Below are 27,163 nucleotides of genomic sequence, written 5' to 3'. Positions count from 1 at the left end.
GTGATAAACTGCACTCCATTTTTAAAGCACAATAAACACCCTGCTCCTAACTGCTAATAAAATATATCTACTTAATTCTGTGTACAGTTTATGGCTTGTGCCAAGGAGTATTTGGGGTTTGGAAAGGGAAAAACTGGGGGCAGCAGGAGGTAGTTGCTATGGCAGAGGCAGAGAGAGTCAGGAGAACTTATTTCCTGGAGACCATACTTGGTCTGAACATTTACCAGATACTTCCAGCAAACTCTCAAAATGTCTATAGCTATGAGGGCTCAAAACATTAATAGGAAAGTAGAGCTTTTCAGAGCCTCCATTTTGAATAACTATAGATTTTAGGTGCACACAGTACATGTGACCTCAACATTTGACTAAAGCAATACAGAATGACTCTTTAGAGTAGACTTTTAGCATGAGACCAGAACAAGTTTGAAAAGTGTTGTACTGGCCTCTAGTGGTTGGAATTCTACACTTCTGTGAGGCATGTTAACCCCTTAAAAACTCAGTTATGGTTGGAAATTAAGTATATGTAAATACATTGCAGTCATCCCTTCCCTCTCCCCTCTTGTGTGTTCCCCACTAAGATTGTAAGATCCTTCAGAGGAGAGACCGTTGGATTTTTTTACCTATGAAACTAATATATTAGTGGTGCATTATAAATATATTGATGGCAAGTGTAATATTTAGAGTAAAGGTTGAAACTATCCTTTTCTTCTTCTGCAGGTCTTGGCTGTTCCACAATTCTTTCACCTGAAGGGGCTGCCCAGTTTGCTGCTCAGATCTTTGGGTTGAATAACCATTTCATCTGGGCTAAATTGAGGTCAAGCATGTTAAATACATGGATCTCCCTGAAGCAGGCTGACAAAAAGATGAGAGAATACACTTTATAGATGGCTTTTTAAACCACTGCTGTATTAACCACCAGAATTTGGCATGTCATTTCTAAGACAAGAACTCTCCCCTAACAGGAAGGTCTTCCTGTAGTTATCATAAAGATTAGCAAAGAGAGGAGTTTGCAGGTAACCCAAGCAACTGAAGACTAATCTCTGGCTTTCTGGAAACAGTAGAACTTAGCAAAAGCAAAATGCTATCAGTATTACTATAGAATAGTTCTTACTGATCTGATGGCTTATTAAACAGAACTGGTTATCTGTATTGATTTGTAATCCTGTACAGAATCTGTCCACCGGGTGATTCTCCTAAAGTTTTTATTAAAATCCTAGCAATAACAGCAATAGATTTGTAACCTTAGTTTTGTTTTGAAATCAAGTTTTATGTGGTACCGATATATGAAAGGCCAGCCATATCTCAAAATGGTATGATGGAAACTTACAGTATAGATGAACATAAGGCATCCTGCCCCAAACTAGTGGTATTTATTTAGCAAGAGAGAAGGTGTGGACTTATCTGTATTTGGGGGCAGGGGAATGCAAAAATGATGTACAAACTAAGTAGGTCATAGAATAGACATTTGATCCAGAACAGTGCATAAAGCATTTGAGTAATCTAGTCCAACACATTCATTGAGGCTGGGTCATACCCATAATGATGGAGCCAAACCTAAAGTAGCAATATAATACAAAAATAAATCTGATGGAATTATTGTTCCTATTCTCCTTACATCCAGTGGTCAGCTGAATAATAATGTGAGGGAGGGGTGGGGGGAAGAGTAGAGAAGAACTTTTAATGTTTTACAGACAGCCAACCTAGAGTGGAGATCAACACTATGTAAAAATTTGTGCTTGATAATACAAGCAGAACTAATCTTCAACTGAACTTTCCCCTTCATTGGTTTTGAATGTTAGATCTAGCTCTATTTCATTCAGGAAGGTTCTCTGAAACCAGCAGCCAACAAAAGAAGTCAGCTGATGGCATATTCCACTGTTGGCTAATAGCATGTTATCTCCTAAAAACACTTAACTGCACTATGATGTTATCATTTATGGTGAATACATTCAATAGCAAAGGAGTCCATTAAGAGCCACATTGAATTATATGGTCAGGACAACCTCATATAATGTGCTGAAAAGATGAGCATTCCTCCCTTTAATTCGTAGCACAGCCACCTTCATACCCTCTCATGCACAAGGTAGCAAAACCTCTAAGCAGAATTTAAGGTATATGTACCTGGCCAAGGATGGCCTCATCTGTATTGCTTTGTTTACACAGGCTGTCTATCCAGATTGGCTCATGTTCTTGAACTACAGGGAGGCTAGACCCCTCTTACCATAAGCATCCTTAGCTACTATATTTGGAAGGCTATAGGGGAATCCATGTTTTGGTTAAAATTGGGATGAGTTAGGTGTGAGGCTTACTCCCATTAGGATAACATACACACCATCGACTTTTAGAGGATACAAATGCAATAACTCTGCAGCACTGCATATTTTATGGTCTGTGAACTAGAAAGCATCTGGCCCAAATACCTAATTAGGAATCCTTGTAACAATAAGCAGAAGCATATTTTGATGACTTCAATTGCTAGAATAAGCCCAACATTCTTGCAGTTTTCTGATTAACTCATCTTTGCTTTCAAGCTCTTATAGTTAAAGGGGTTGACCAAAAAACCATAGATATGATCTCAGATGGGGCTGTATCTATCAGTAGCTCAGGGGTTTAATCACAGCGTTCTTTGAATCCGCTCCTATAGCAGAAACATTCCTCAAAAAAGTTTAGGGTAACCTGTTATAAAATGCCTGCCTGTGGAAAAGTTACAAGGCAGCCCCTAGGAAATCATCCCACAAACATTAATCTGAATGCATGCCTGCCAGTCAGCATGACTGACTGGCACTAAAATAGTTCCAAAACTTTTAATTCGAAGGAAAGGGCCTGAAAGTTTCAACAAGTCTATTCCTCAAAACAAAGATTCAGGCTTACTCAGGAAGAGGTACTTCCATCAAGTGCTAACATTAACACAAAATAGAATAAAAATGCCTGGGCATAAATCCTTCCAGCTGTTCCATTCTCATTCCAAATATATTTGAGTGCAGAACTGATCAGAGAATATAGCTAAGCCACATCCATAGGTCACTCATGTAACAGTGTATTTACGAATTGCTTATTATAAATTTCTAAGCAATGTACAAAAACATGTCTTCAGGCTGGGAACACCTGCTGTAAAAGGCGTTTTTAGTAGGTGCCCCCAAACCAGAAAGGTTGGCGCTTGCCTAATGTGTATTTGTAGGGAGTTCTGAAGAATGGGCACTATGACACTAAAGGCACTATTCCATGCCATGATGGACTGAACCTCCAAAATCTTGGGTGTCTCCTGATGAGCGCAGCAACTGGGCAGACCGGTGGGCAATTTCTTAAATTCCTGATAGGGCTTTGTAATTACACTTCAAAATCCTAATCCCAGTCCAGCAGTATAGAGGCAGCCACTGCAGTTCCGTCTGAATGTGTGTAATATGCTGGCAATAAGCCATTGCCAACCTGGCTGCAGCATTCTGCACCAACTGCAGCTTTCAGACCAACCTCAATTTTGAAATGGACCACGGTGGTCAAGCTATCCCTGTTCAGGAATGGCAGTAACTATTTTACATGTTGGAAATTGCAGTTACTCCTAGCTATTGAAGACACCTGTGCCTCCCATGTCAGCGTGGATCAATGAACACACCCCGATTACACACCTGCTCCTTCAGGGGGAGTGTAACCCCATCCAGAGCAGGCAACTGACAGATTCCTTGAACACGGAAGCCACTCATCCACATATCCTCAGTCTTGCTAGGATTCAGACTGTTTATTGGCCTTCATCCAGACCACCACTGCTTCTAGGCTTGGGTCCAAGACTTGCACAGGCTTCCAGTTCAGATGTTAGACAAATAAAGGGCTTCTGCTATGCCATCAGCATACTGATGGTACTTCACTCCAAATCCCCCAGTGACTGTTCCCAACAACTTCGTACAGATATTAGATAGTATTGGGGACAAACCCGTGCCCTGCAGCACTCCACAGCCTGAATGCCAGGGGGGCAATGAGAGCCCCCCACAACCAATCTGAGACCAACCCTGCAAAAAGGACCAGAACCACTGAAGAATGGTGCTTCTGACACCCATCTTTTGAAGTCTGTCCAGGAGGATATCATGGTCAATGGTATCAAAAGCCACTGAAAGATCCAGTAAGAGCAACAGGGCCACACCCCCTGCCCCCATTTCTCACCTGGAACATCTAATTAATCTCTGGTGATAGAAGCCCTACTATGGAGTTTCATACTACTTACAAATTATGCTCTCACTGCAGATGCTAAATAAAGCCCCCTAAACAGAGAAAAGATAGTATGTTAAGAAAATACATATGTTGTAGGTTTATTGAAAATTAAATATTAGCAAAAGCAAGATTTTAAAAGAATTTTACAAAATTATTCACATACAAGACATTCACAAACTGAAAACTACAAAAAGTACCTATTGGCAAGCAAAATGCTAACCTTTGCATTGCAGTGTAATATTCATATGAATAAGGCATGGAAGTTCTATTTGCACCAAATGTTTCTGAACTTTTCAAAAACTGGTAAAACTTAATCATACTAGTGTTTCAGTAGTTCCCAAACTTTCACATCAGTTCCCTATAAGGATACAGTGAGCTATAGCTGATTCACGGAGCTAAGAGAAATAGTCACTGATGGTATTTTCATATCTGCAACTTTGTTAACTTGTCTGGGTGGTATGCACGGATGGTTAGGAATCATTGCTGTATTCAGTGCATACTATGCTGGAAGGACAATCCTAACCATCTTGGAGAGATCAAATGTTGGAGCTTCCAACATATCCAAAGCCCTGCTGGGCTAATGCCAGCAGGACAGGAGTGAGTGAGGGGCAGCATTTTCACTATTTATTCCTGTCCCCTGGCCATTTTCTGTCTTTTAACCAACTCTTTCCTACTGAAACAAATGGAGAATTACTTTACACCAGCTCCCGGGCTGGTGCAGATTACAAGCTGGTTTGGGGACACAGCCAGGGGCAGGATGTCTCTCCTGGGCCTCCTCTTGACAACCTCCCAGCACATCTCCTTTTCCCCCTCTCCAGTGTTACGAGTTTCAAAGTCAGAGAGGTAAGGGGTGTGGATGTTTCCATGGGGGCTGGTAGAGTGGGAGATTTGAAGTGAGATTTCTGAAGGCTGAGCGCAGGGACCATAGGATTGCACAGTGAGCTTTTCTTACGTACCACAGACTCCTTTAAGTGCTCAGATGAACTACTCTGAATAGCACACACTAGTAGTCATCTCTGTCCAATCCCAGTCTCTTACAATGCACAGCTATAGGTAACATGTTCACATTTTCAATAGCTTCTTGAATGAAGTATCTTTCCATTGTTCTTTAACATGGCTCCAAATTTATACCATCATTTTTAATATGAAGTATGCAAGAAAAGTAACTTGTGCCATATTTATAGTTAAGACACTCACAAAACAGAAGTTTGCTACAACAACATTTAATACTACATTTTAAATACTTGTGCAAATAGCAACAGGGTGTTGCATCTGAGGCAAATTCTGATTTGCAAGATTTTGAATGCATCCTTAACATTGTAAACTTGGACTGACAGTTTTAAATCCTGCACTTTCCACTACTCCCAAGTAATCCGTAGAAACACTCAAATCATAGGAAACATTCTCACTTGTATATAGTGCAAATAAAGCAGAATTTTTCCACATATTTTGTTGCTCAATTGATTTTTCTTTGTGCAATTTTAGTGGTATCCTTCAAGCTGAAGGTATCCATGTGAAGAACTATTGATACAAGAAAATATGAAAAGCAGTTGTGATACTTCTCAAACCAGCGCAAAAAGTGCAAATCCTGCAAAAACCACAGCTGCTGATACAGCTAGAATAGGGCAATGTTTCAGTAAGATCCAGGAAGTTAGTCATTTGAACTGGTCTCTTGAAAAATATGTCAATATATCTTGAATTTTTATCAGGCGTTCTTTGAAAGACCTCATAGACAGCACTGAAAGCTGATATCTAGGGTCCACAGGGAGGACAGCTAGAAGCCACCAACACCAAGCAGGTCCATTAGCCATTTCCTAAAAACAAACAAAAATGCAGTATTACATTTGGAATAATTGTGGCAAAGCAAAGGACCAGATTTTCTAAATCTAAGAACACTGTTGCCTCAACCACCAAATTTCTACAAAATCTATATTAGGATAAAATAAATAAGGAATGTTCTTTAAAAAAACACACACCAAATTTGCCTAATAGCTAGACTACATGTAGACTGCTTTTGAGTACTATTCTTGAACAGGAGTTTGTATTATTGTCTTGTGCAGCTGTGACAAGGGCTTGCCTTGATGTAGCTGGAGCTATGTACAGCTTGTCTCTTCCTATCAGTTCAATCACAATAGAAACAGGTTAATACTGTATGTCAGATGCTGATGTTGAAATGGGATGGACAACCCAAAAAATCATCTGCACAGCCCTGCCCAATCATGCACCTTCTCCACACGGTGTAACAATGCAATGCAGTAGGCTTCGCATGCTGACAATGAGCATGCCAACAGTGCTCACCCATCCCATTATGGTTATGCAACGCCCTGGACTGTGCTGCATATTGCCACAAAAAGAAGAGAACCTCAAAATAGTGCAGTTTTATTCCTTAAGTGTAAAAAAAGAAAAGACTAAAAGCTGACTTTAAAAAAACAAGTCATTGCCCCAGACAACTCATCAAGCACACTGGGCTTTCTACATTTTTTCAGAAATAAATCTTAATAAGCACTAGCTCGAAGCTGCCTAATTTTTGCCTCATCATGACTACTATCAAATCGGTTACTGCACCATTCTCTTTTCTGCTTCTTTAGTAGCAATGGGACTTAGATCAGGCTGACAGCAATTGCTGGATAGATACTATATAGCCTTTAAATACCTGTATGTTTTCCTCCCTCTCTGGCATTGGACCGAAGTGCTGAAGTATTTGGCTATGAAATTTGTTTCTTAAGCTTTGGAACCAGCTGCAAGCCTGGTTGTATACAAAATCATGAAGCTCTCCAAGTTTCTTCATCTCACCTTCATCTTGAACCTATGCATGAAGAAAGACAATTTAGCCATGAAAGTGTTTACACAACTGTAGCGCTCTTTATAAAAATACAGCCAGGGTCAGATGCACAACCCTATATATGCTGCAATATATACAGAGTTCTCATGGAACTGAACTATCTACCAATGTCAGAGGCAGCTCTGCATGTCAGAAGGGAATACCTGCATGGAACTGCACCTAAACAGTGCCATCAAGGAGAAAGCCCTTCCATATGAAGGAGCTGTGCAAGTTATACACTCTAAAAACAGAACCTCCAATACTTATGCTTAAAGTGGCAGTTTTCATAGACCTTTTACTTTATTCTCTTGTGTAGGGCAAGTAGCACATGTCCAAAAAATACTCAAATGTATGCTCTTTGAGCTTTAAGACTGCAAGAGAGAAATGGGTTGTGTTGCACATGCAACACAACTCCTCCAGAGCCACACTCAACCTCATGACAGCAGAATGGCTACAGAAGCAGCTGGTGGGATGGGGGAGAAGGGATGCAGCCTATGTCAACTGAGCAGATGTGGACACCCGCCCCCTAAATAGATGTTTGCAATGCTAAATTAGATGAAGACTTTATTCACTTAGAATCAATCTGGAATTGCCATCCATTGCAGTCAGTATGTTTTCTTCTCCCCACCCAAACTAACAACTTAAATACATGGATTTTATACACAATTTGCTTCACATTTGAACAGGGCTGCAACAGCCAAGATACATAGTTAAAACAATGTTTTGTTTTAAGAATGAATCTTCTCTTCAAGCAGTAAGAGAAAGTGAAGTCTCAATACCTTTATGTCTTCTAAATAATCAATATCTGCAGTGCAATAACCATCCTTCATCCCTCTTTGAAGAATTCTGAATCTCTTTGATCCAACTGTATCTACAACAGACCTTCCATCTGGCAGATAGTCAAGATTTCTAATGTACAGCATGCAGCCATAATCTGCAAACCTAGAAGGAAGGAGGAACACTGTGTCAACTAATGCCTTCAAAATTATTTTCATACATCTTTTATTTCTTTACTGTGAAATACAGACATACCCATTTTTGGGGTCACTGATACACATCCCAAATTGTTTCGTCCCTGTTTCTATACTCCTTCGAATCATCAGTCGATACCTTGGCTCAAACACATGGAGGGGACAAGGCACAGTTGGGTAGGCCATAGTGCAAACAAAGATTGGAACATTCTTGGTTAAGCTGAAGAGAAAATACATAAAATAAAATTATAGTAGTATTTTTTTAAACTACATTTTGCTGCGGGGTGGAATTCTAACTTGATAAGCACCCAATGAAACCACCACATATATTCTTCCACACTATTAAACAACTTGCTTGCCTACTCTTCAAATGGAATGGACCATCAATTTGGAAATTTAAGCCCACACATTACATCAAGTGTTGAAGGCCACCATTCAGCATTCTCAGGCCAAGAGGTAAGCCAAATATACATATGTCAGTATTTTTCTTTTCCTACAATTAATTGGTGTTCATATGTTGTATGTAGATGTTTTGTATTAATTACTTACTACTTATTTATTTATTTATTTAGTTATTGAAGTTATATACCACCCAAGTGGGAAATGCCCTCAGGGTGGTTTACAATAATAAAAACCCCAAAACAATAAAACATTTAAGGGTGCAATCCTATGCATGTTTAGAAAGAAGAAAGCATAGCTGGCTGGGCAATGCTGGGAGTTGTAGGACTTTCTTCTGTCTAAACATGCATAGGATTGTGTCCTAAAAGAATACAAAAATGAAAATATCAGTGTTATAAATTAACACATTAAAGATATTAAAAACATTAAAGAGACAGCAGTAAAGTTAATAATCAAAGCAACAGATTAAAGATTAAATGTCTGCTGGAAGGGAAAGGTCTTAACCTGGCATCTAAATGTATAAAGCCAGATCTCTCTGGGAAAAATAGCTAGTGCACAACACAATATCCTACAGTGTCTGAAATCAACAGGAATTGCTGATTTAAAAAAACTAATTCCAGTCTATGTGAAATTGTCCAAATGGAATATGACTATTTAATTAGCAGAAAAAATATTTTCCTGTGTTTATTCTGATTTTTACCACTATCCTAAACAGCAGCAAAGGTGAACATTTGGGAAAAGTTTTTTTAAGTCGCATTTGTGGTCATATGTGCTTCAGATAAGATTAGAACATTTTCCAGTTGTAGCCTGATGGACCAATACAACAGGCATATAGAGTTCTTCAGTAAATCTTTAAGCAAGGAAATAATCCCCAAGTCGGTCTATGAGGCCAATGTAAGATTGTGCCAGAGTGCTGAGCTTATACCAAACTACATGAAACAGAATTCTGCCTATAGATGATTTGCCCTAGTCGTGTATAAAGACAGCGATTGGGTATAGTTTGTTTTTTTTTAAGTGGGGGACACGAGGTGCGGAACTCTTCCCATCACTTACTTCCCCACAGTCCCTTCCAGGCATATTTTCCTCAGCTAGGCTCCAATAGCAAAAGTGAGCTTGGCTGGAAAAGTGATACCTGGAGACAGACTCCATAGAAGTAAAGTCATGGGCAGAGGGAGATTCAGTATCCCACGCCCATGCATACCATTTGCTCTTTAATGTCAGATCCCCCATCTTTATACACAAATGAGGCAAGCCTGTATTTAAAAATGCTGGTGTCATGTGTAGTTTGGCCTGGGACAGGGGGAAATCATGTACAAATTGCCAGCTGGCTATGAAGCTCACTGAATGCCTTGATCAAATCCTCACAAGAATGCTGAGAATGTTACTACACATCACTATGAGCTCCTTTAAAGAACGTAAGGAAGACAAAGCAAGAATGACCTTCACTTGCAAGACTTAAACAGGTCAGTCTACCTTCACCCAGTTCATTTAACACCATGTAACAATGCTTTTCTGTCTTCTATGAGGTAGTGTAGTAATATTGAAGGAGTATATTGTGATACCACAGTCTGAAAAAATAACAGAAATAAAAGTAGTTTAAAGAGAACTCCTATGCCCCCTAGGAAGCATCTGGTGGGGCATAGGATTGTTCGGTTTCTGGGAACAGAGGTCAGAACCAGGTCTCCACCCTCGGAGCTCAGAAACCGTGCTCCCTGCCCCCTCATAGCCAGCGTGGTTCTCTCCATGCCAGCTACGTCTCCGTACTTGGAAACGGAGTGTGAAGACAAGGAAAAGGGGGCGGTCCCCAGGGAGGGACCACAGAAGCTATTTTACGCAGTTTCCTACTGGGTTTCCAGGCTCCTTCCCTCCCCTCCTTGAAGACATGACTAGATGGATGAAATCACCCATCTAGCCAAAATGCAGGGTGGCTGAAGCACGGAGGAGAGGATTTCCTTCGTGCTCCGGCCACCCTGCATAGGATAGTCAGCAACCTCCGATTTCAGAGACTGGTGACTATCTGGATAGGATTGCACCCTTAGTTATTTAACAGGCACACAATTTTTAAAGTTAGGTCTTGTTCCTAAACGTGTGCTAACAAGTCACTAATTAATTACACAGACACACACACATACTTACTTTGAATGTTCTGCCATTTCTTCATCATGAATTATTTTCCTCTCAGATAATTCAGAAGGCAAATACTTCACTATTAGTTCTTCCAACAAATGTGTGATGCTGTACTTTCTACTTGCGAGATACTAAAAGTCAAATTAAAAGTAAAATCTCAAGCTATTAGAACTTACAAGAATGCTGTGACTCCAAAATATTATTTTATACAACTTAAGTATGATTTCAAAGCATCCTACAGGAAACAAGTGACCTAGAAATCTTAGGCTAAACACCATCTGTTTCTCTTGAACACCAGTTCCATTTCGCAGCAGTTATATATACAAAAAAGAGAATCCTATACACTTCAAGCTGACTTTTACTAGTGCTGCAACATGAATAGATCCCATCAGTTAAAGCTATGCTTCAATTAAAGTTTAGGCCCAATTAATCCCCATGTGCCAACCTGTCTGTAGTATAAGCGTCATCGTGTGCGCTTGTGGTCTCTTTCTTCCTGGCTTGCATTTCAGATGGCCCAGCCACAAATGATGAGGCTCTGTTGATGCCTCTTGGCTGTTTAAGAGAGACCACATGGTCTCTTATAGGGTGGCTAATGCTGTATCTGCAGCAGGCAGGGAAAAGAGAAGAAGGCAGCAGCCTTGAAGAACAAAGGGAGGCCCCATGCTTGTTGTCTGTGGTTGTTAATTGGTCATTGTTAGGAACAGTTGCTGTGTAGGCATTTGGGGTGGGCAACTGTATGTTGTGATCAAGCAAGACTGTTCTTGTGTTCATTACTGGGGAAAGGGCAGATGCATCTAGCTGGCAGTTCACAAATAAAATATATAAATCACACATGTACTATCATGTGTTCACTCATTATTTTATTTAAAATATAATGTATACTTCCTGAGCAATCTTGATTTAGGCATAGGCAAATGTAAAATGAATCACTTAGGGTGCAATCTTATGCATGTTTAGACAGAAACGAGTCCTACAACTCCAAGCTAAGCATGCACATAATTGCACCATGGAGGGAGCATTCCTATGGCTGCTAGACAGCGGCTAGACAGCCATAGGATATCTGGTTTTTCGGGAACCAACCTCCCCCCACTTCTGCGCTGTCTTGAAGGCAGCGGGAACAGCCCCATCCTCCGCACTCACAAGAGGAGTGCGGAGTAGCCGAAAAGGGGTGTTCCAGAGCGGGGAGGACAGAAATGCCTGTACGACACATCCAATGTGTCATACTGCAGCCTCCTCCCCAGCTCAGCCCTCCCACAGCTAGATAGTTGCAATCGGCTGTCTTGCTGAAAATGCAGGGCAGGAGGAGTGCAGAGGGAAAGATCCCCTCCATGCTTCTCCTGCCCTGCATTGGATAGGCGGCCGCCTATCCGAAAAGGATTGCGCCCTAATATATTAAGATCTGATTATTAAGTTAAGTAGAATTTATTTAATCACCCTGCAACCCTAATTCTTACCTATGATAACTTTAACAAACTTTTTAAACTGGAAAATTGAAAGCCATTTTCATGCATACAGAAAGCATCAGAGCAATCAAGTCACTTGGTTTCCACTAGGTTTTTAGACTTTTAACAACATTTAATTTGAATTCAATGGCAGAAGGGCCTTATCACAAAGTGTTGTACAGGGAAAAAAACACAATACCTCTTTTAAGCTTTCTTTACACAGAGGACACTGAGGAGCATAGTCTAAACAACGTTCTAAACAATTCTTGCAGAATGTATGGCCACAGGGGGTTGTCACAGGGTGAAAGAAAAGCCTGAAACAAAATTTCAAGAAATTATTCATGGTAGAGTCTTATTAGTAACAGACATAATTAAGCTGAAGATTAAAGCAAACAAGAAAGCAATCCTTAGTGTGCGCACGCACACACAGACACACTGTTTGCAGCCACAGTAATCATTTTTGCATGGTGGTTCGCCATACTGGGGTAGGCATAATATTTGTAAGCATTTCACCATGTGGCCCAACATTGTTGTATTGAAAGCTTCCTTACAGGTGCTAACCAAGAATGCAGCACTGACATCGATACTATCGATACAAAGGGCTGCACACAAAGTAAATGACTTCCTAGTGCCATGCTTATTCCTTCATAGCATGGAACTATTTTACACAGAAGCAATTTTCAGCAACTTCTGTGCAAGGACCTTAACATAAGAGCTGCCTTCAGGTAGTGAAACACAATGAAAAAGGGCCATAAATACTAATAAAAACCCCACTGCATTACCTCATACACAGCGAACACTCAAAGTCTGATGCATCAACCAAGTCCTCTGGAATTGCTCCATAATCCAGTGAAAAGGCAGCATCTCTTTTTGTAGTTTCTACAAACCAACAAAACAAGGTATTATCAAAACATGAAATACTGAATAGGTCAGAAAACAATATGCATGAATAAATATTTACCTCCTTGTTTTTTATGCTTATTCCTTCCATCTTCACAAACAGCAACATCTTGTTCTGAAAGGGACAACTTCCTTTTTAATAAAGCACCTTTCTCTTTGCTAGAAAGCAGAGGTTCAGAAGAAACCCTTTTTAAGCCATCGTCTTTGGCAACTTTTTCTGTTGAGTTAAGAGAATGGGCAGACTGTGCACGATAAAGGTTTCCTCCAGTAGACTGTGATGTAACCTGTGGCACTTCTAAATCCTACCAGAAAAGAATGAGAAAAAAGTGGAATACAGTTTCAGAATTTCAGAGAATGAATTGGCAACAAATATTCCACCAGCAGCTTCACAATTTCTCATGCAAACCTTCCTTGTTATTCTGGAGAGGCGATTTTCCTGGCACCAAGGACTACTCTGAAAATATATAGATTACTCCAGAAAGTTTCATATAATTACTATGATTTGAATAAAACGGTAAGAATATCTGGCCTTAGCTGAATACTAACAGTTGTTCTGTACTTTTTAAAAGCTACTTCTGGAGACTTCCGGTTGGAACCCATGTCGCTCTGGCAGCTTCCCACGGGTTCTCCCGTGGGAGCTTTCCCAAACAGCTTTTAAAAGGTTGAAAAACCTTTTCATCTCCCCCCTGGAATTAAAGGGGGGCAAGGCGGCATCTGGACAACATCTTGGAGAAAAGTACCCCGCTCGAGATAGTGGGGGGGCTGGATTCCAGGATTATCTCCCCAGAGCTTTACCAATGCAAAAAGCTGTGATGAGACTCCTATTTCATAGGAAAAAACAGGGCTGACGTGTTCCATAATAATATATGGTTCAAGAAATATCAACAACTCCTGTGGGATGATTTAAGAAATATTAACAACATCTGAGAACATCTGAGGACCTGTAAGATCTGTTTGAGAGAAACATGAACGCACCAAGAAGAAAGGGGATGCCTTCACCGCCAACTCCCCCTGTACCTCCTGTGTCAAAAGTGTTGAAGACAGAAGATATAGGGGAATTATTACTCTGATAAAGACTTTATCTTCGCAATTTACGGAGCAAGCCAAAAGGTTGGATTTAATCCAAAATTCCATCACCGCCTTGTAAGGAGCTGTTGATTTAATTAATGTGTCATGGCAAAAAATGGAGACGAGAATTAACGAGCTAGAAGACAGAGTAGCAGGGAATGAAACTTCAACATAAATTTGTTTTAAAAATACCTCTGACAGAATTTCTCAACTGTGGAGGCCTTCATGCGAAGTTCCAATGTACGTATTATTGGGATTAAAAATATGTCTAATTATGTAAAATTGCCTATTTTTGTGGATAAACTTTTGCATGAGATACTCCCTATCCCATCTGATTATTTACTTCATATTGAGCAGGCATTTCGTGTGCCAAATGCAAAAGGGACTGGCTATACCATCACAGTCCAATTTGCAAAAGTCCACAAAGAATTATATCCTGCGTTTGGCAAGAGAAGGTGGAAGCCTTTCCTCGAAACAAGATAAAGTTATGTTATTTCCAGATTACATCAAAGAGGTGGTGAATAAAAGAAGGCAATTTATCAAAGCAAAAAGTATGGCAAAACAAATGAACTTGCAATATTACTTAAAATATCCTTGTATCGTGTCTGAAGGTCAGATGAAGAAGTTTATAAACCATGAAATGGCGGAGGCATGGCTGAACATAAAAATACGCGAGATTCCTGTTACAACCCCATGAACTAGAATCTTTAAACAAGCTTTGTTAACTGTTTGTGTTTAGTCTACATGATCCAGGCTAGGTCAGAAGATAAATGACTATATATATATATATATATATATATATATATTCGTTTATTCTCTTTCATCTTTTGTTTCTTTTCTTTATATTTTTTATTTCAAAATAGATATGGTAAGCTGTATTTAAATTAATTGTTTGAGGGTACAATGTGTACTTATATATCTAGTATAAAATATATTACTGACTGTTGAAGGTTTATTTTAAGTTTTATTATTATATAACACTATATTCCTTTTTTTAAATTATTATTATTAGTAGTAGTAATAATCTAGGCTATTGGCAATGGTTCTTTAAGGGGGAGGGGGGGAAGGGGAAAGAATCTTCTTCCTTTTTCTTCACCTCCTTTCCTCCTCCCTATGACTTTTTTCCTCCCCCCTCCCGTTCTTTTTCCTTCTCTTTTTGTTATTATGGTGTCCTCATCAGAATATTATATTGTTGGGAAATTCTAGTATTGACCAGGTTGCTGGTATGTTTGGTATTGTATATTTCATTTATAAAGATAAAATAAAAATATATTTTAAAAAAGCTACTTCTGCTCTTTCTATTGCAAAACTAGGCATATCTTTAGATGGGAACTCACCTTGCTACCACTTCAATGTGTTGCCAACTTGGAATTATGAGAAACAATATCCTAAAAGATACATACTTCACAGTGTTCTACAGCACTGAAACAAAACCTAAGGGCCATAAGACACAAAAAGCTTTCTGGAATGCAGAACTCAGACTTACTTTGTGTAATTTTCATTGTTTAAAAATTCATTAACTTGGATATTTAATTTTCAGTTTGAGGTAGTAAAGGTAACAGCATACAAGTTCAGGGTGAAGTTCTTTGTTTTTAAAGTTATTGTTGCACAATTCACCAATGTTTTGTAAAATGGTTCAGTAATTTTCATTAGTATATGTATAACTTGTGTCCCCCACCCCCCACCCAGATATGAGAGCTCCCTAGCAACAAGTCACCAGACTTTTCAAACTGGGAAACTGCCAATTCTGCAAAGAATCCTATTCCAGTACAGAAAGTTGCACTCAATTCTTTCGACATCCCTGTCAGTCCTTGAAATGTTATAAACATGACACATCAAACTAGAAGCAAGCTGTAACAAAAGCACACTGATGTCACAGCCTAAATGTGTAGAAAATCAAACTATAATAAATACTCATTACTTACTGGCTCTGAGGTGAGCAGTAAATTATCACAAGACTCTTCTGCTTCAGATTCTGAACCATGAATAAATGATTTACTTCGAACATATGATGAATTCAGAGCAGATTCTTTCAGGCTCTCTCTCACATTTTCTGGTGACAGCAAATCACACAGCATCTGCGAAATTGCCAATATTAAAGAATAAGATCCAACTATGAATAAAGACCAACCTTCTCAGTTTTCCTCTCATATATAGTACAATTACCTTAGACCAGAGGTGGAAATTGTGTAGCTCTCCAGATGTTGTTCAACGGCAACTCCCATCAGCCCTAGCCTGCATAGCCAATGGTGCGGGATGATGGGAGTTGCAGTTCAATAACATCTGGAGGATGACACAGTCTCCATCCCTGCCTTAGGTTTATTCAATTTTTTTTTAATATTTAGGCATTAGTTATGTTAGAGGTACTAAAAAATTAACTTCAATCACCACTGTCACACAGATTGACAGAAGTCTTAATCTTGTCAAAGCTTATTCCTCCTACTCTTTCTATGTTGTTTTGCATAATAGACAACATTTATATTTACAGTTCTAACGCTTTGTTAATATTTGTTTTCTTTATTATATGTATTCACTTCTTTTCAGGCAAGAGTGGTTCCTAGAACTGCTTACAATTAAAATCCCACAAGTAAGATTCAATAAAATCATAACCCATTCAATGCTGTCACAGTAGGTGATTCCTCACCCTGCCCAATTCTGCCAATATTCACCCCTAAAAACATTCCTCAAGCATTCCCTTTCACAGAAGATCCAAATAGCTCTCACACCTTATGTAACCCTCTACTCTCACTTTGCTCATTTACTACTTTATGGAATGTTGATCAAGACAGTCATTTTTAATACAATCAGCAATCTTTGAACATCATGGCTGCTTAGCCAGCTGAGCTTTTAACCAGTTCAAGTTTCCCATCTTGGTAAGATTTAACTGATATCCAAGTTTTGTTTTCTATATCAATGTTGGTAACTACCTCCTCTCACAAGAAGGAAATACATTTGGAAAAGATGTTAAAATGGGAAACAATTGTTGATCATTGCTTTATAATACTGTGTAAGTACCTTCTCCACTTCTAGCTTTGCTGGAAGAAATCCTTCATCAAGTGCTAGGCAGTGAAGAAATAGCTGTAAGGCATCATCTATAGAACCAGCATTATGAAGTATTTTTGCTCTTCTGAAGTAGACCTGAAAAAAGTATTTTCTATTAAGTGTAAGATACACTATGGTAATTATTTGATTTGCATCAAAGAAAGTTTTGCAGGCCTGATCCGAAGAATGTTTACTCTGAAGCCAGTCCCACTGTGTTCAGTGGGACTTGCTTCCTATAGCTATATTTACAACTGCATCATTTGGCTAGGATTTTATGAGGTGCCTTGGAAGAAAGTCTCTGTGAAATCAATGGAACCCACTTTGAAATAATGACCTCAAGAACTCCACTTGAGGTGGACCACAATCATGGCAGAAAGGGCACCCTTCTGAAGGAATAAGAGTTAAAATAAGGGATGGAACACCCCATGTATTCTACCATCACTACTTTCTATGTCGTATCATCTGCTGAGCTCTCAGAACTCAGCGAGGACCCAGCTTAACCATCATTAGGCAGGGCCTGTCTGGGAAGGCGGGGTAGCCCCTCCCCATAGAGAGGACTGTTTAGATCAGAACCTGCCTATCAGCCAGTGGGAGGGGCTAACCCAAATGTCTCAGAATGGCCTCCAGAAGATACAGAAGATGTTTGACAACTCATTGTTTCAGAACATTCTTCCTTGACTGTTTCATGCTTATGGAGTTTGGTTTGGAAGTTGGAACTTTTAGTGAAAAGTATCTGTTTGCACCACACTGAACTGCTTTCTTTCAACCAGTGCTGAGTGGAAATTATATTCTCTAGTTTCAAGCCAAAAAAAGGATTTGGGGAAAGCACACACAGACTAACCCAGTTAACCATTAGTTCAATTGGCATTCTCACAACTTGTCCCTAGCTTGAATCAAGGGAGTTCAGTTGTAGAACTGGGGATGGGCGATCACTGAACACTTGACTTGAATTGCTTGTAACCAAGCATAAATATGCCTGCCATTCATTTCTAGACAAAATTTTCCAACTCCTGCACAATGGTGTTTGACAATCCAGCATAAATCAGAACAGGTTTTCTGCTAGAAGTGAACTGTGCTATGCCTACTGAAAAATTCACATCCACTTTTAGAAGTAATCTTGACCACATTAGTAAGGTATCACAGCTCATAAAAGCCATTTATATGCAACTTAAAATCATGTTCTGCACTCTTAATAATGTAAGTATACTATGTATTTATACTCTAAACTTACCTCAGGCCAATTTGGCATTTTAGCAACAACAGCATTTAGGTCATCCAGGGCTGATTTAAATTCTTGGAGCCCAGCACAGGATTCAGCTCTATAAACTTGTAACATCAAGTCACTGGGATCTAAAATAAAAAATAAGTATTTCATTGAAAGTTACTTAAACATAAATTACATAAATTTCTGTTATCTCAAATACACCTACAGCACAGACTTGTAAACAGATAATCAACCATAGAGAGTAAGAATTGCCTCCAAGCAACCAGGCAGGAAAATGTTTTATAAGTTCAAAGAGAAGGGGTTCATGCTGTTGATATGGACAAGCATGTTAGAAAAGATTTGTCAACTATTTGTAATACATATATGTATTTGTAGATATACTTTTAACAATAAATCATGCGGTAATGTGGGTTTTCCAGAAAATTTTGAATTAAAAATTTTTCCAATACAAATTAGGTTAATTTACACAGGGTCACTTGCATAAGAAAATTTTCAGTTTTTACTGGAAAATGTTCTGATGCCTTAGAGCAAGGGTGGGCAACTTGTAAGCCAAAACATCTGGAGGGGACACAACTCCCATAATCCCTTACCATTGGCTATGCCAATGATGACCTGATGGGAACTGTAGGCCAAAACATCTGGAGGGATATAAGTCGCCCATCCTTGCCCTAAAGACATCTAATTTAGCATGTTTATTTTACTTGTATTTGGTAAACACTGCTAAACAAAGTACCCCATGTTAATTCTCTGTCCCAATACACTACAAGTATTTGACATGAAATATTTGAGGAGAAAAATTAAAGCACACTACATGTTATCTAAATGTTATATTATGTAGAATTTTTTTATTGGAATACTTGCAAAAAATTAAGAATTGCATGTACTTCCCTTACATAGTATAAATTTAAGGGGAAAAATACAAAGGTAATGAAAACTACTGACACACTAATAAATTTAAGCCACCCAAAGAACATATGCTGATAACCACTCATCTATTTCAACAGAGTTCAACTCTACCACTGAGGTTGTTGGGGCACCCTCAGTTTCTCTGTCATTACCTATTGGTTCTACTTCACACTGAGACATATACGTATTCTCTCACATACTTGCTAGGGATAATAACCTAAGAAATATTACAACTTTGAGACTGCCAAGCTTGCCTAATACTGTATTTGCAATTGGCATACATTCATTTTTATTCATGAAATGGAAAAATTTCCACATAAAAATATAGCACTGGAAAATTTTCTGCCCACATCACTGAATTCATGCTGGTACCTAAGCATTTGAAATACTTTTCTATCCTTAGTCTTCATGCGCATCTGAAAGCACATTATGTTCTTTGCTCATATGCTCTATGATCCTAACTGGTATTCAGCAAGAGCAAAAATGACTCAAGTCCAGCTCAAGAACTTTCTAAGACTTTTATAGATCCATTATACCAGTGTCCAACATCCCACTCAGACTGCTTCTGCAGATCAAGTCACATGCCAGAGGATTACCACCTGAATCAGGGTCATATAAATATGGAACAATAGGTCACACCCCAAATTTAGAGTTTTATCCAATTATACTATCTAGAGTGAGCAGTAGTAGGCCTTGAAGTTTTAGTTATTTTATTGCTTCTCCACACTTTGGCTGATTTTACAGCCAAGTCCCTCCCTTCACCACAATCCCAGTCTCTAAAAGACTTTTGCTAGCCCACGTACAAATCTCACTCATATTTGGATGCATCAGATCATGGACACTGACTGCACTATGCACACATATATATCCAAAAAGCTTCCATCTCATAGTAAAAAAGGATGTTCCCAGTCAATATTCCACCCCCGACACACACATGCCATGACTTCAAGGACATTTGCTCATTTTGACATCTTACCGAGTACACATATTAGAAAGAGGAATCATCTTCACATAGTTCCCTGAACACATTACACAATTTTCAAGCAATGATAAAATTTTCATCAGACAGCTAACAGCAAAAAAAAAAAAAAAATTGGCTTAGGCTCTAAAATGTGAATGATAAATTTTCTACCCCGTATCTGCTTTTTAATCTTAAAGGTAAAATACCAGGACCACCCCTTCATGGATCACTGCCTTGTTGTGGCGAAGGGGCTTGCATAACTCAGTGAAGCCATAAGCTCTGCCATGCAGGGCCACCCAAGACGGACAGGTCATGGCGGAGAGTTCTGACAAAATGTGGTCCACTGGAGAAGGAAATGGCAACCCACTCCAGTATTTTTGCCAAGAAAACCCCATGGAACGTATCACAAGGCTAAAAGATATGATGCCGGAAAATGAGCCCCTCAGGTCGGAAGGTGTCCAATATACTACTGGGGAAGAGCAGAGGGAATTTCCAAGTAGCGCCAGAAAGAGAGAAGCAGCTGGGCCAAACCCGAAAGGACACTCAGCTGTGGATGTGTCTGGTGGTGAAAAGAAAGTCTGATGCTGTAAAGAACAATATTGTTTAGGAACCTGGAATGTAAGATCAATGAATCAAGGTAAGCTGGAGGTGGTCAAACATGAGATGGCAAGATTGAGCATCAACATCTTGGGAATCAGCGAACTAAAATGGACAAGAATGGGCAAACTTAATTCAGGTGACCATCATATCTACTACTGTGGGCAAGAATCCCTGAGAAGAAATGGAGTAACACTCATAGTCAACAAAAGGGTGGGAAAAGCAGTACTGGGGTACAATCTCAAAAACAATAGAATGATCTCAGTACGAATCCAAGGCAAACCATTCAACATCACAGTAATTCAAGTCTATGCCCCAACCACTGAGGCCGAACAAGCTGAGGTTGATGGGTTCTATGAAGACCTACAACACCTTCTAGAACTAACACCAAAAAAAGATGTCCTCTTCATCATAGGGGATTGGAATGCTAAAGTAGGAAGTCAAGAAATCACCGGGATAACAGGCAAGCATGGCCTTGGTGTACAAAATGAAGCAGGACAAAGGCTAATCGAGTTTTGCCAAGAGAACACGCTGATCATAGCAAACACTCTTTTCCAACAGCACAAGAGGCGACTCTACACATGGACATCACCAGACGGTCAATATAGAAATCAGATTATGTCCTTTGCAGCCAAAGATGGAGAAGCTCTATACAGTCAGTCAAGACAAGACCTGGAGCTGACTGTGGCTCAAATCATGAGCTTCTTGTTGCAAAATTTCGGCTGAAATTCAAGAACGTAGGGAAAACCACTAAACCATACAGGTATGACCTAAATCATATCCCTTCTGAATATACAGTGGAGGTGAGGAACAGATTGAAGGGATTAGTCCTGATAGACAGAGCACCTGAGGAACTACGGACAGAGGTCCGTAACATTGTTCAGGAGGCAGCAACTCAATCCAGCCCAAAGAAAAAGAAATGCAAGAAAGCCAAGTGGCTGTCTGATGAGGCTTTACAAGTAGCTGAGGAAAGAAGGGAAGCGAAAAGCAAGGGAGAAAGGGGAAGATATATCCAACTGAATGCAGAGTTCCAGAGAATCGCAAGGAGAGACAAGAAGGCCTTCTTAAATGAACAATGCAAAGAAATCGAGGAAAACAACAGAATGGGAAAGACTAGAGATCTCTTCAAGAAAATCGGAGATCTCAAGGGAACGTTTTGTGCAAAGACGGGCATGATAAAGGACAAAGAAGGCAGGGACCTAACAGATGCAGATGAGATTAAGAAGAGGTGGAAAGAATACACAGAAGAACTATACAGGAAAGATCTGAATGTCCCTGATAGCCATGATAGTGCGGTCACTGAACTTGAGCTGGACATCCTAGAGAGTGAAGTCAAGTGGGCCTTAGGAAGCATTAGTAACAACAAAGCTAGCGGAGATGACAGTCTTCCAGCTGAGCTATTTAAAATCCTAAAAGATGATGCTGTTAAAGTGCTGCATTCAATATGCCAACAAATTTGGAACACTCAGCAGTGGCCACAAGACTGGAAAAGGTCAGTTTACATTCCAATTCCAAAGAAGGGCAATGCCAAAGAGTGTTCAAACTACCGTACAATTGTGCTCATTTCACATGCCAGCAAGATTATGCTCAAAATCCTACAAGCTAGGCTTCAGCAGCATGTGAACCGAGAACTACCAGAAGTACAAGCTGGGTTTCAAAGAGGCAGAGGAACTAGAGATCAAATCGCCAACATTTGCTGGATCATGGAGAAAGCAAGAGAATTCCAGAAAAGCGTCTATTTCTGCTTCATTGACTACGCGAAAGCCTTTGATTGTGTGGATCACAACAAACTGTGGCAAATTCTTAAAGAGATGGGAGTACCAGACCACCTTACCTGTCTCCTGAGAAACCTGTACTAGGGACAAGAAGCAACAGTAAGAACCGGACATGGAACAACCGATTGGTTCAAAATGGAGAAAGGAGTACGACAAGGCTGTATATTGTCGCCCTGCTTATTTAACTTATATGCAGAGTAAATAATGAGAAACGTTGGGTTGGATGAATCACAGGTCGGAATTAAGATTGCCGGGAGAATTATCAACAACCTCAGATACGCAGACGATACCACACTAATGGCAGAAAGCGAAGAGGATCTAAAGAGCCTCTTGTTGAGGGTGAAAGAGGAGAGTGCAAAAGCTGGTTTGAAACTCAACATTAAAAAAACTAAGATCATGGCATCTGGCCCCATCACTTCCTGGCATATAGAAGGGGAAGAAATGGAAGCAGTGACAGATTTTATTTTCTTGGCTCCAAGATCACTGCAGACGGTGACTGTAGCCATGAAATCAAAAGACGCTTGCTCCTTGGGAGGAAAGCTATGGCACACCTAGACAGCATAGTAAGAAGCAGAGACATCACCTTGCCGACAAAGGTTCGTATAATCAAAGCTATGGTTTTCCCCGTAGCAACGTATGGCTGTGAGAGGTGGACTATAAGGAAGGCTGAGCGCCTAAGAATTGATGCTTTCGAACTGTGGTGCTGGAGAAGACTCTTACGAGTCCCCTGGACTGCAAGGAGGTCAAATCAGTCCATCCTAAAGGAAATCAACCCTGACTGCTCACTGGAAGAACAGATCCTGAAGCTGAAGCTCAAATATTTTGGTCGCCTAATGCGAAGAGAAAACTCTCTGGAAAAGACCCTGATGCTGGGAAAGACTGAAGGCAAAAGGAGAAGGGGACGGCAGAGGATGAGATGGCTAGATAGCATCACCGATGCAATGAATATGAACTTGAGCACGCTCCAGGGGAGAGCAGAGGACAGGAAGGCCTGGCATGCTATGGTCCATGGGGTCACGAAGAGTCGGACACGACTGAACAACAACAACCAGGACCACAGATGCAAAAGTGCAAGATAGAAATACTGTAATGTTCACAAAGAATACTGTAATGTTCCCAAGTATACTAGGTGCCAAGCATGATTTGAACAGAAAACCAGAACTGCACAAAGAGTGTCACAGTTACTAGCAGCCCAGATCCATCATCATTAGGAGACACAGAAGAATGTGTATGATTAAACCACCCTTAATTTCTTTCACACAGTATTACAAGTAGTTACTCAATAATGAACATGCTGTAAAGTGCTCCTTGAATATTATACTAATCATATCCCTTGACCTCACCATACTCCATGTCTTTTCCCAGCAATGTGTTGTGAAAGGCCCAACACGCCCACCTGTGATGTCACGAGCATTATTATACAACCTTTTCCCCTTCCACGCCCCCATCTGCTTATGCAACTAGCCCTGGCCTTCTGCAAATTGTCTCAGTAACACTTGAGAAGGAGAATCAAAATAAGCCTCTCTCTGTTAAAGTAGATTCAACATGAGTGATTACTGGTCCTCCGTATCAGCGTTCCAAGGTTTCACAGCCAAGTGGCTCTCCCTTCACCATAACCCCAGTCTCCAACACACACTTGCTAGCCCATCTACAGGCTTCACTCATATTTGGATCACTCATGTTAGAAGCGTACAGCACTTATTTTAGCTTTTAATTTTAAATATACTCTGAAGATGAGTTCTGAAATACAGAAGTTCAAACACTCCCACAATCCATTAGGAAATGATAGCATTACAACTCTTGTGTCTTAGCCACTACATTGTCTTAAAAGGCCAATCCTCTGGAATACATTCATCAAAGATTCCTCCTTATTTGTGTGTCTGCTGTAAAGAAATACCAGGTTTTGGAAACCGGAGTTTACAGAAACAAGAAGACTCAAACGTTATTTACTCTGCTATAAAACTGAGAATCCTAAGAAAGCTGACTGCCCCAAGGTGCTCTTTCTCTCGGTCACTTACCACATTAAGTTGTGCAAAATAATTATAATGCTCTCCCAATCACATAAAATGTAAGTTTATGTGATTATGTAATTATATTTTATGTGATTATGTAATTATATTTTATGTGATTATGTGATTATATTTTATGTGATTATAACATTTAACCGTTAGGATAACCTCTTTAACCCTAAATACACACTGGAAAGGTGAAAAAATCCACATATGAGGCTCCTGCACAAAAGTAAATGCTAGGAATTTCCAGTATTCCTGTATACAGACTGCCATGTTTTGGGATCATACAAGTTTGTCATTTGATGTGCATACTTTCAGTAGAAAGCTCCTCACAGCTCCCAGTGCTAGATCCCAGTGGGCCACTTCACAGGGGCATGGAGAGCACTTGAGTATGCAACACTAACTTGCAGATAAATATATATATGAGTCCATTTCATTCAAGAGGAGGTTATATGGAACATCTCATCTGCAATGGTTTATTTACAGTTAGCCCATGATGCTATAGTCATCAAGTAATAGACACAGATGTGCGAACCAGCTATAGCAATATACATGTGTGCATACAATAACTACTCATGCCAACTGCTCGCGGAATTCCCAGATTTCTCCACGGGAGTGGCTTCGGTGTAAAAACTTTGCCATGTGTAGTAGTCCTCCAGAGCCCAGTTCTATGCACGTTTACTTACAAGCCCCATTGAGTTCAAGGAGCCTCCAACCATAGGATGGCAGTCAGGCTAGGAGGCACCTTTTCATTTGCAGCAAGGCCCATTGAACTCAATGGAATTTACTTATGAGTAAAATATCCCTACGCTCGGATGGGCAAGTCTTTCTCTCTGAGGTGACGCGGCGAGGGGGGAAGCTTATCCCGGGGCCCAATAACGCCCCAGATGCTTTCAAGGCCCGAGCTCCCGTCGCTTACCCTCCAGGAGGGCCCGACTGGCGGCTTCCTGAGCTTCCCGAAGCTGCCCGAGCGCCAGCAGTTCCCCCAGGCGGCGCCAGGTCCGCGCCCTCTCGCACTCCGCCGGGAACCACTTCTCCGCCAGCTGCCCGAGGACGACGGTGACGGACGAGGTCCCGAGCGGGCCGCCGCAGCGGCGGCAGCGGGCGCGGAGCTCCTCACGCAGGCAGCGGCGGCAGGAGGTGTGCCCGCACGGCCCCGTCACCGGCTCGGCCAGGACGCCTCGGCAGCCGCAGCAGCGGAAAAGCCCCGCCGTTCCTCCGCCTTCTTCCCGGCTGCCTGGCGGCGGCGGCGGCGGCTCTTCCTCCCGTGCGTCTCCAGCCGCTCCGGCTTTTTGCCCCCGCTGCCGGAGGCGATAGTGCAGCACCAGGCAGTCCACCAGCGTGCCCAGGCGGCGGCGGGAGCTCGAGGGCGGCGGCGGGCCGAGGCGCAGCGCCGCCGAATACGTCTCCAGCGCTTCTTTCAGGCGGTTGCCCAGCGCCAGCAGCTCCCCGCGTCGCAGCAGCCGCTCCTGCTCCGACTGACCGGCACCGCTGCCGCCCGGCTCCACGGCCGTCTCGACGGCCACCGGCGAAGACGCCATTTCTTCTCCCCTCCACCTCTTCTTTTTCCCCCCCGCGGCCCGTCCGGATCCCGGAGGGGGGTGTGGCACGAGCCGCCGCCGCCGCCGGAATAGGGCGAACGGAGCCGCCAGGCGCCTGACCTGGGCGCGCGTGCGCGCTTCCGACAGGACGGCTTTTCGGTCGTTATCAGCTGCTGGCGCGCGGCTCCACCCGCACGCCCCTCCTCTTCTTTTAAAGTTCAGCGCGCGCCCGCGCGCCCCATTGTCCTAACTGGTAACTGTAAGGGCCGGACGCCCCCACCTTCGAAGCGGCGAGACAACGCCACAGGCTTACATAAAACGACGCGTCATCGTACTTTCCACGCAGGCTTACTTCCGATTGGCCGACAGACTGCAGCGGAGGACCGCGACAAAGGAAAGGGGCGTGGCGGGGAATTATAAAATATGGCCACGTGCGCGCGCTTCTCCCTAACTCTGCTCAAGAGGCGCTGCGGAAAGTGAGGGCGAGCGCTGGTCCGGTAGGGATGCAATAGGGTGGGTGGAGTTAGAGCGTGGCCCATGAGAATTCAGCGCCCCTGCGCCACCGACTAATTCACTTTTCATCCCCGCGCGTATTTGCTTGTGAGGTAGTCGCATAGAACTCTTCCAACTAGGGTCGGGCTGTTGCAAGTGCTAGATCAGCGCGAGTCTTTATATCTTCATTTATAGAGGCTTGCAGCAGGAAAAGCTCTGCCTGTTGAACTTCTAAGGTGCACGGGAGGTTTGCTGCAAAAGTGGTGGGGATGCTGCTGATATTTGAAACTTTCCAAGAGGTAGAAGATATCTAAACAGTTAACTGGAAGAATATGACATGGATCCTTAAAAACAAAACACAAAAACAAGTACCAAGCATTTTTGCTTGATACTACTTAAGTAATTGGCTCCTGCCATACCTTCAAGTTCCATTTTCAAACTTTTTTTTTTTTACGTTTAACTGTCAGTATGGAGCCAGCCCTTAGCCTTGCCCACTGCACATAGCACAAAGGTAGGGTGAACCTAGCCTGAAGCTTGGTGAAAGGTGTTTGGGGGGTGCGCCAAAAAAGTAGGGGTGCAATTTATCTGCTCTGCAGGCCTTTTAAAGACAAAATTGTAAACTGTTCTTATTTAACCCTTATTTTTGCACCCATACTGCAATTTATGTACATTAAAAAATTTTCA

General features: G+C 41.3%; 2 protein-coding genes across 11 annotated transcripts in view; one reads left to right on the top strand and one right to left on the bottom strand.

The window, feature by feature from the left end:
• Positions 1-5,639, top strand: part of PAICS (phosphoribosylaminoimidazole carboxylase and phosphoribosylaminoimidazolesuccinocarboxamide synthase) — a 53,085-nt gene extending 47,446 nt beyond the window's left edge. For all 10 annotated transcript variants that reach the window (XM_084856699.1, XM_084856697.1, XM_084856698.1 and 7 more), the window contains one exon: positions 718-5,639. In XM_084856699.1, coding sequence (XP_084712825.1) covers positions 718-884 — 167 coding nt within the window. In that variant the 3' untranslated portion in view covers positions 885-5,639. The remainder of the gene's footprint in view (positions 1-717) is intronic.
• LONRF1 (LON peptidase N-terminal domain and ring finger 1) lies at positions 4,274-27,163 on the bottom strand. The gene is made up of 12 exons (XM_084856707.1): positions 25,366-27,163; positions 18,202-18,320; positions 16,944-17,066; positions 15,854-16,006; positions 12,922-13,162; positions 12,743-12,839; positions 12,160-12,274; positions 10,528-10,649; positions 8,054-8,212; positions 7,801-7,963; positions 6,854-7,006; positions 4,274-6,014 (listed from the first exon to the last, which is right to left on the bottom strand). Exons 1-12 carry the CDS (start codon positions 25,985-25,987, stop codon positions 5,856-5,858), a joined length of 2,226 nt encoding a protein of 741 aa, XP_084712833.1. The 5' UTR covers positions 25,988-27,163; the 3' UTR covers positions 4,274-5,855.

This window comes from Heloderma suspectum, chromosome 5 (genome assembly GCF_057233095.1).
Source record: "Heloderma suspectum isolate Gila_16-S chromosome 5, 16-S_ref, whole genome shotgun sequence".
In the NCBI taxonomy this organism is placed as follows: Eukaryota; Metazoa; Chordata; class Lepidosauria; order Squamata; family Helodermatidae; genus Heloderma; species Heloderma suspectum.
This window is presented reverse-complemented; position numbering and strand designations above follow the sequence as displayed.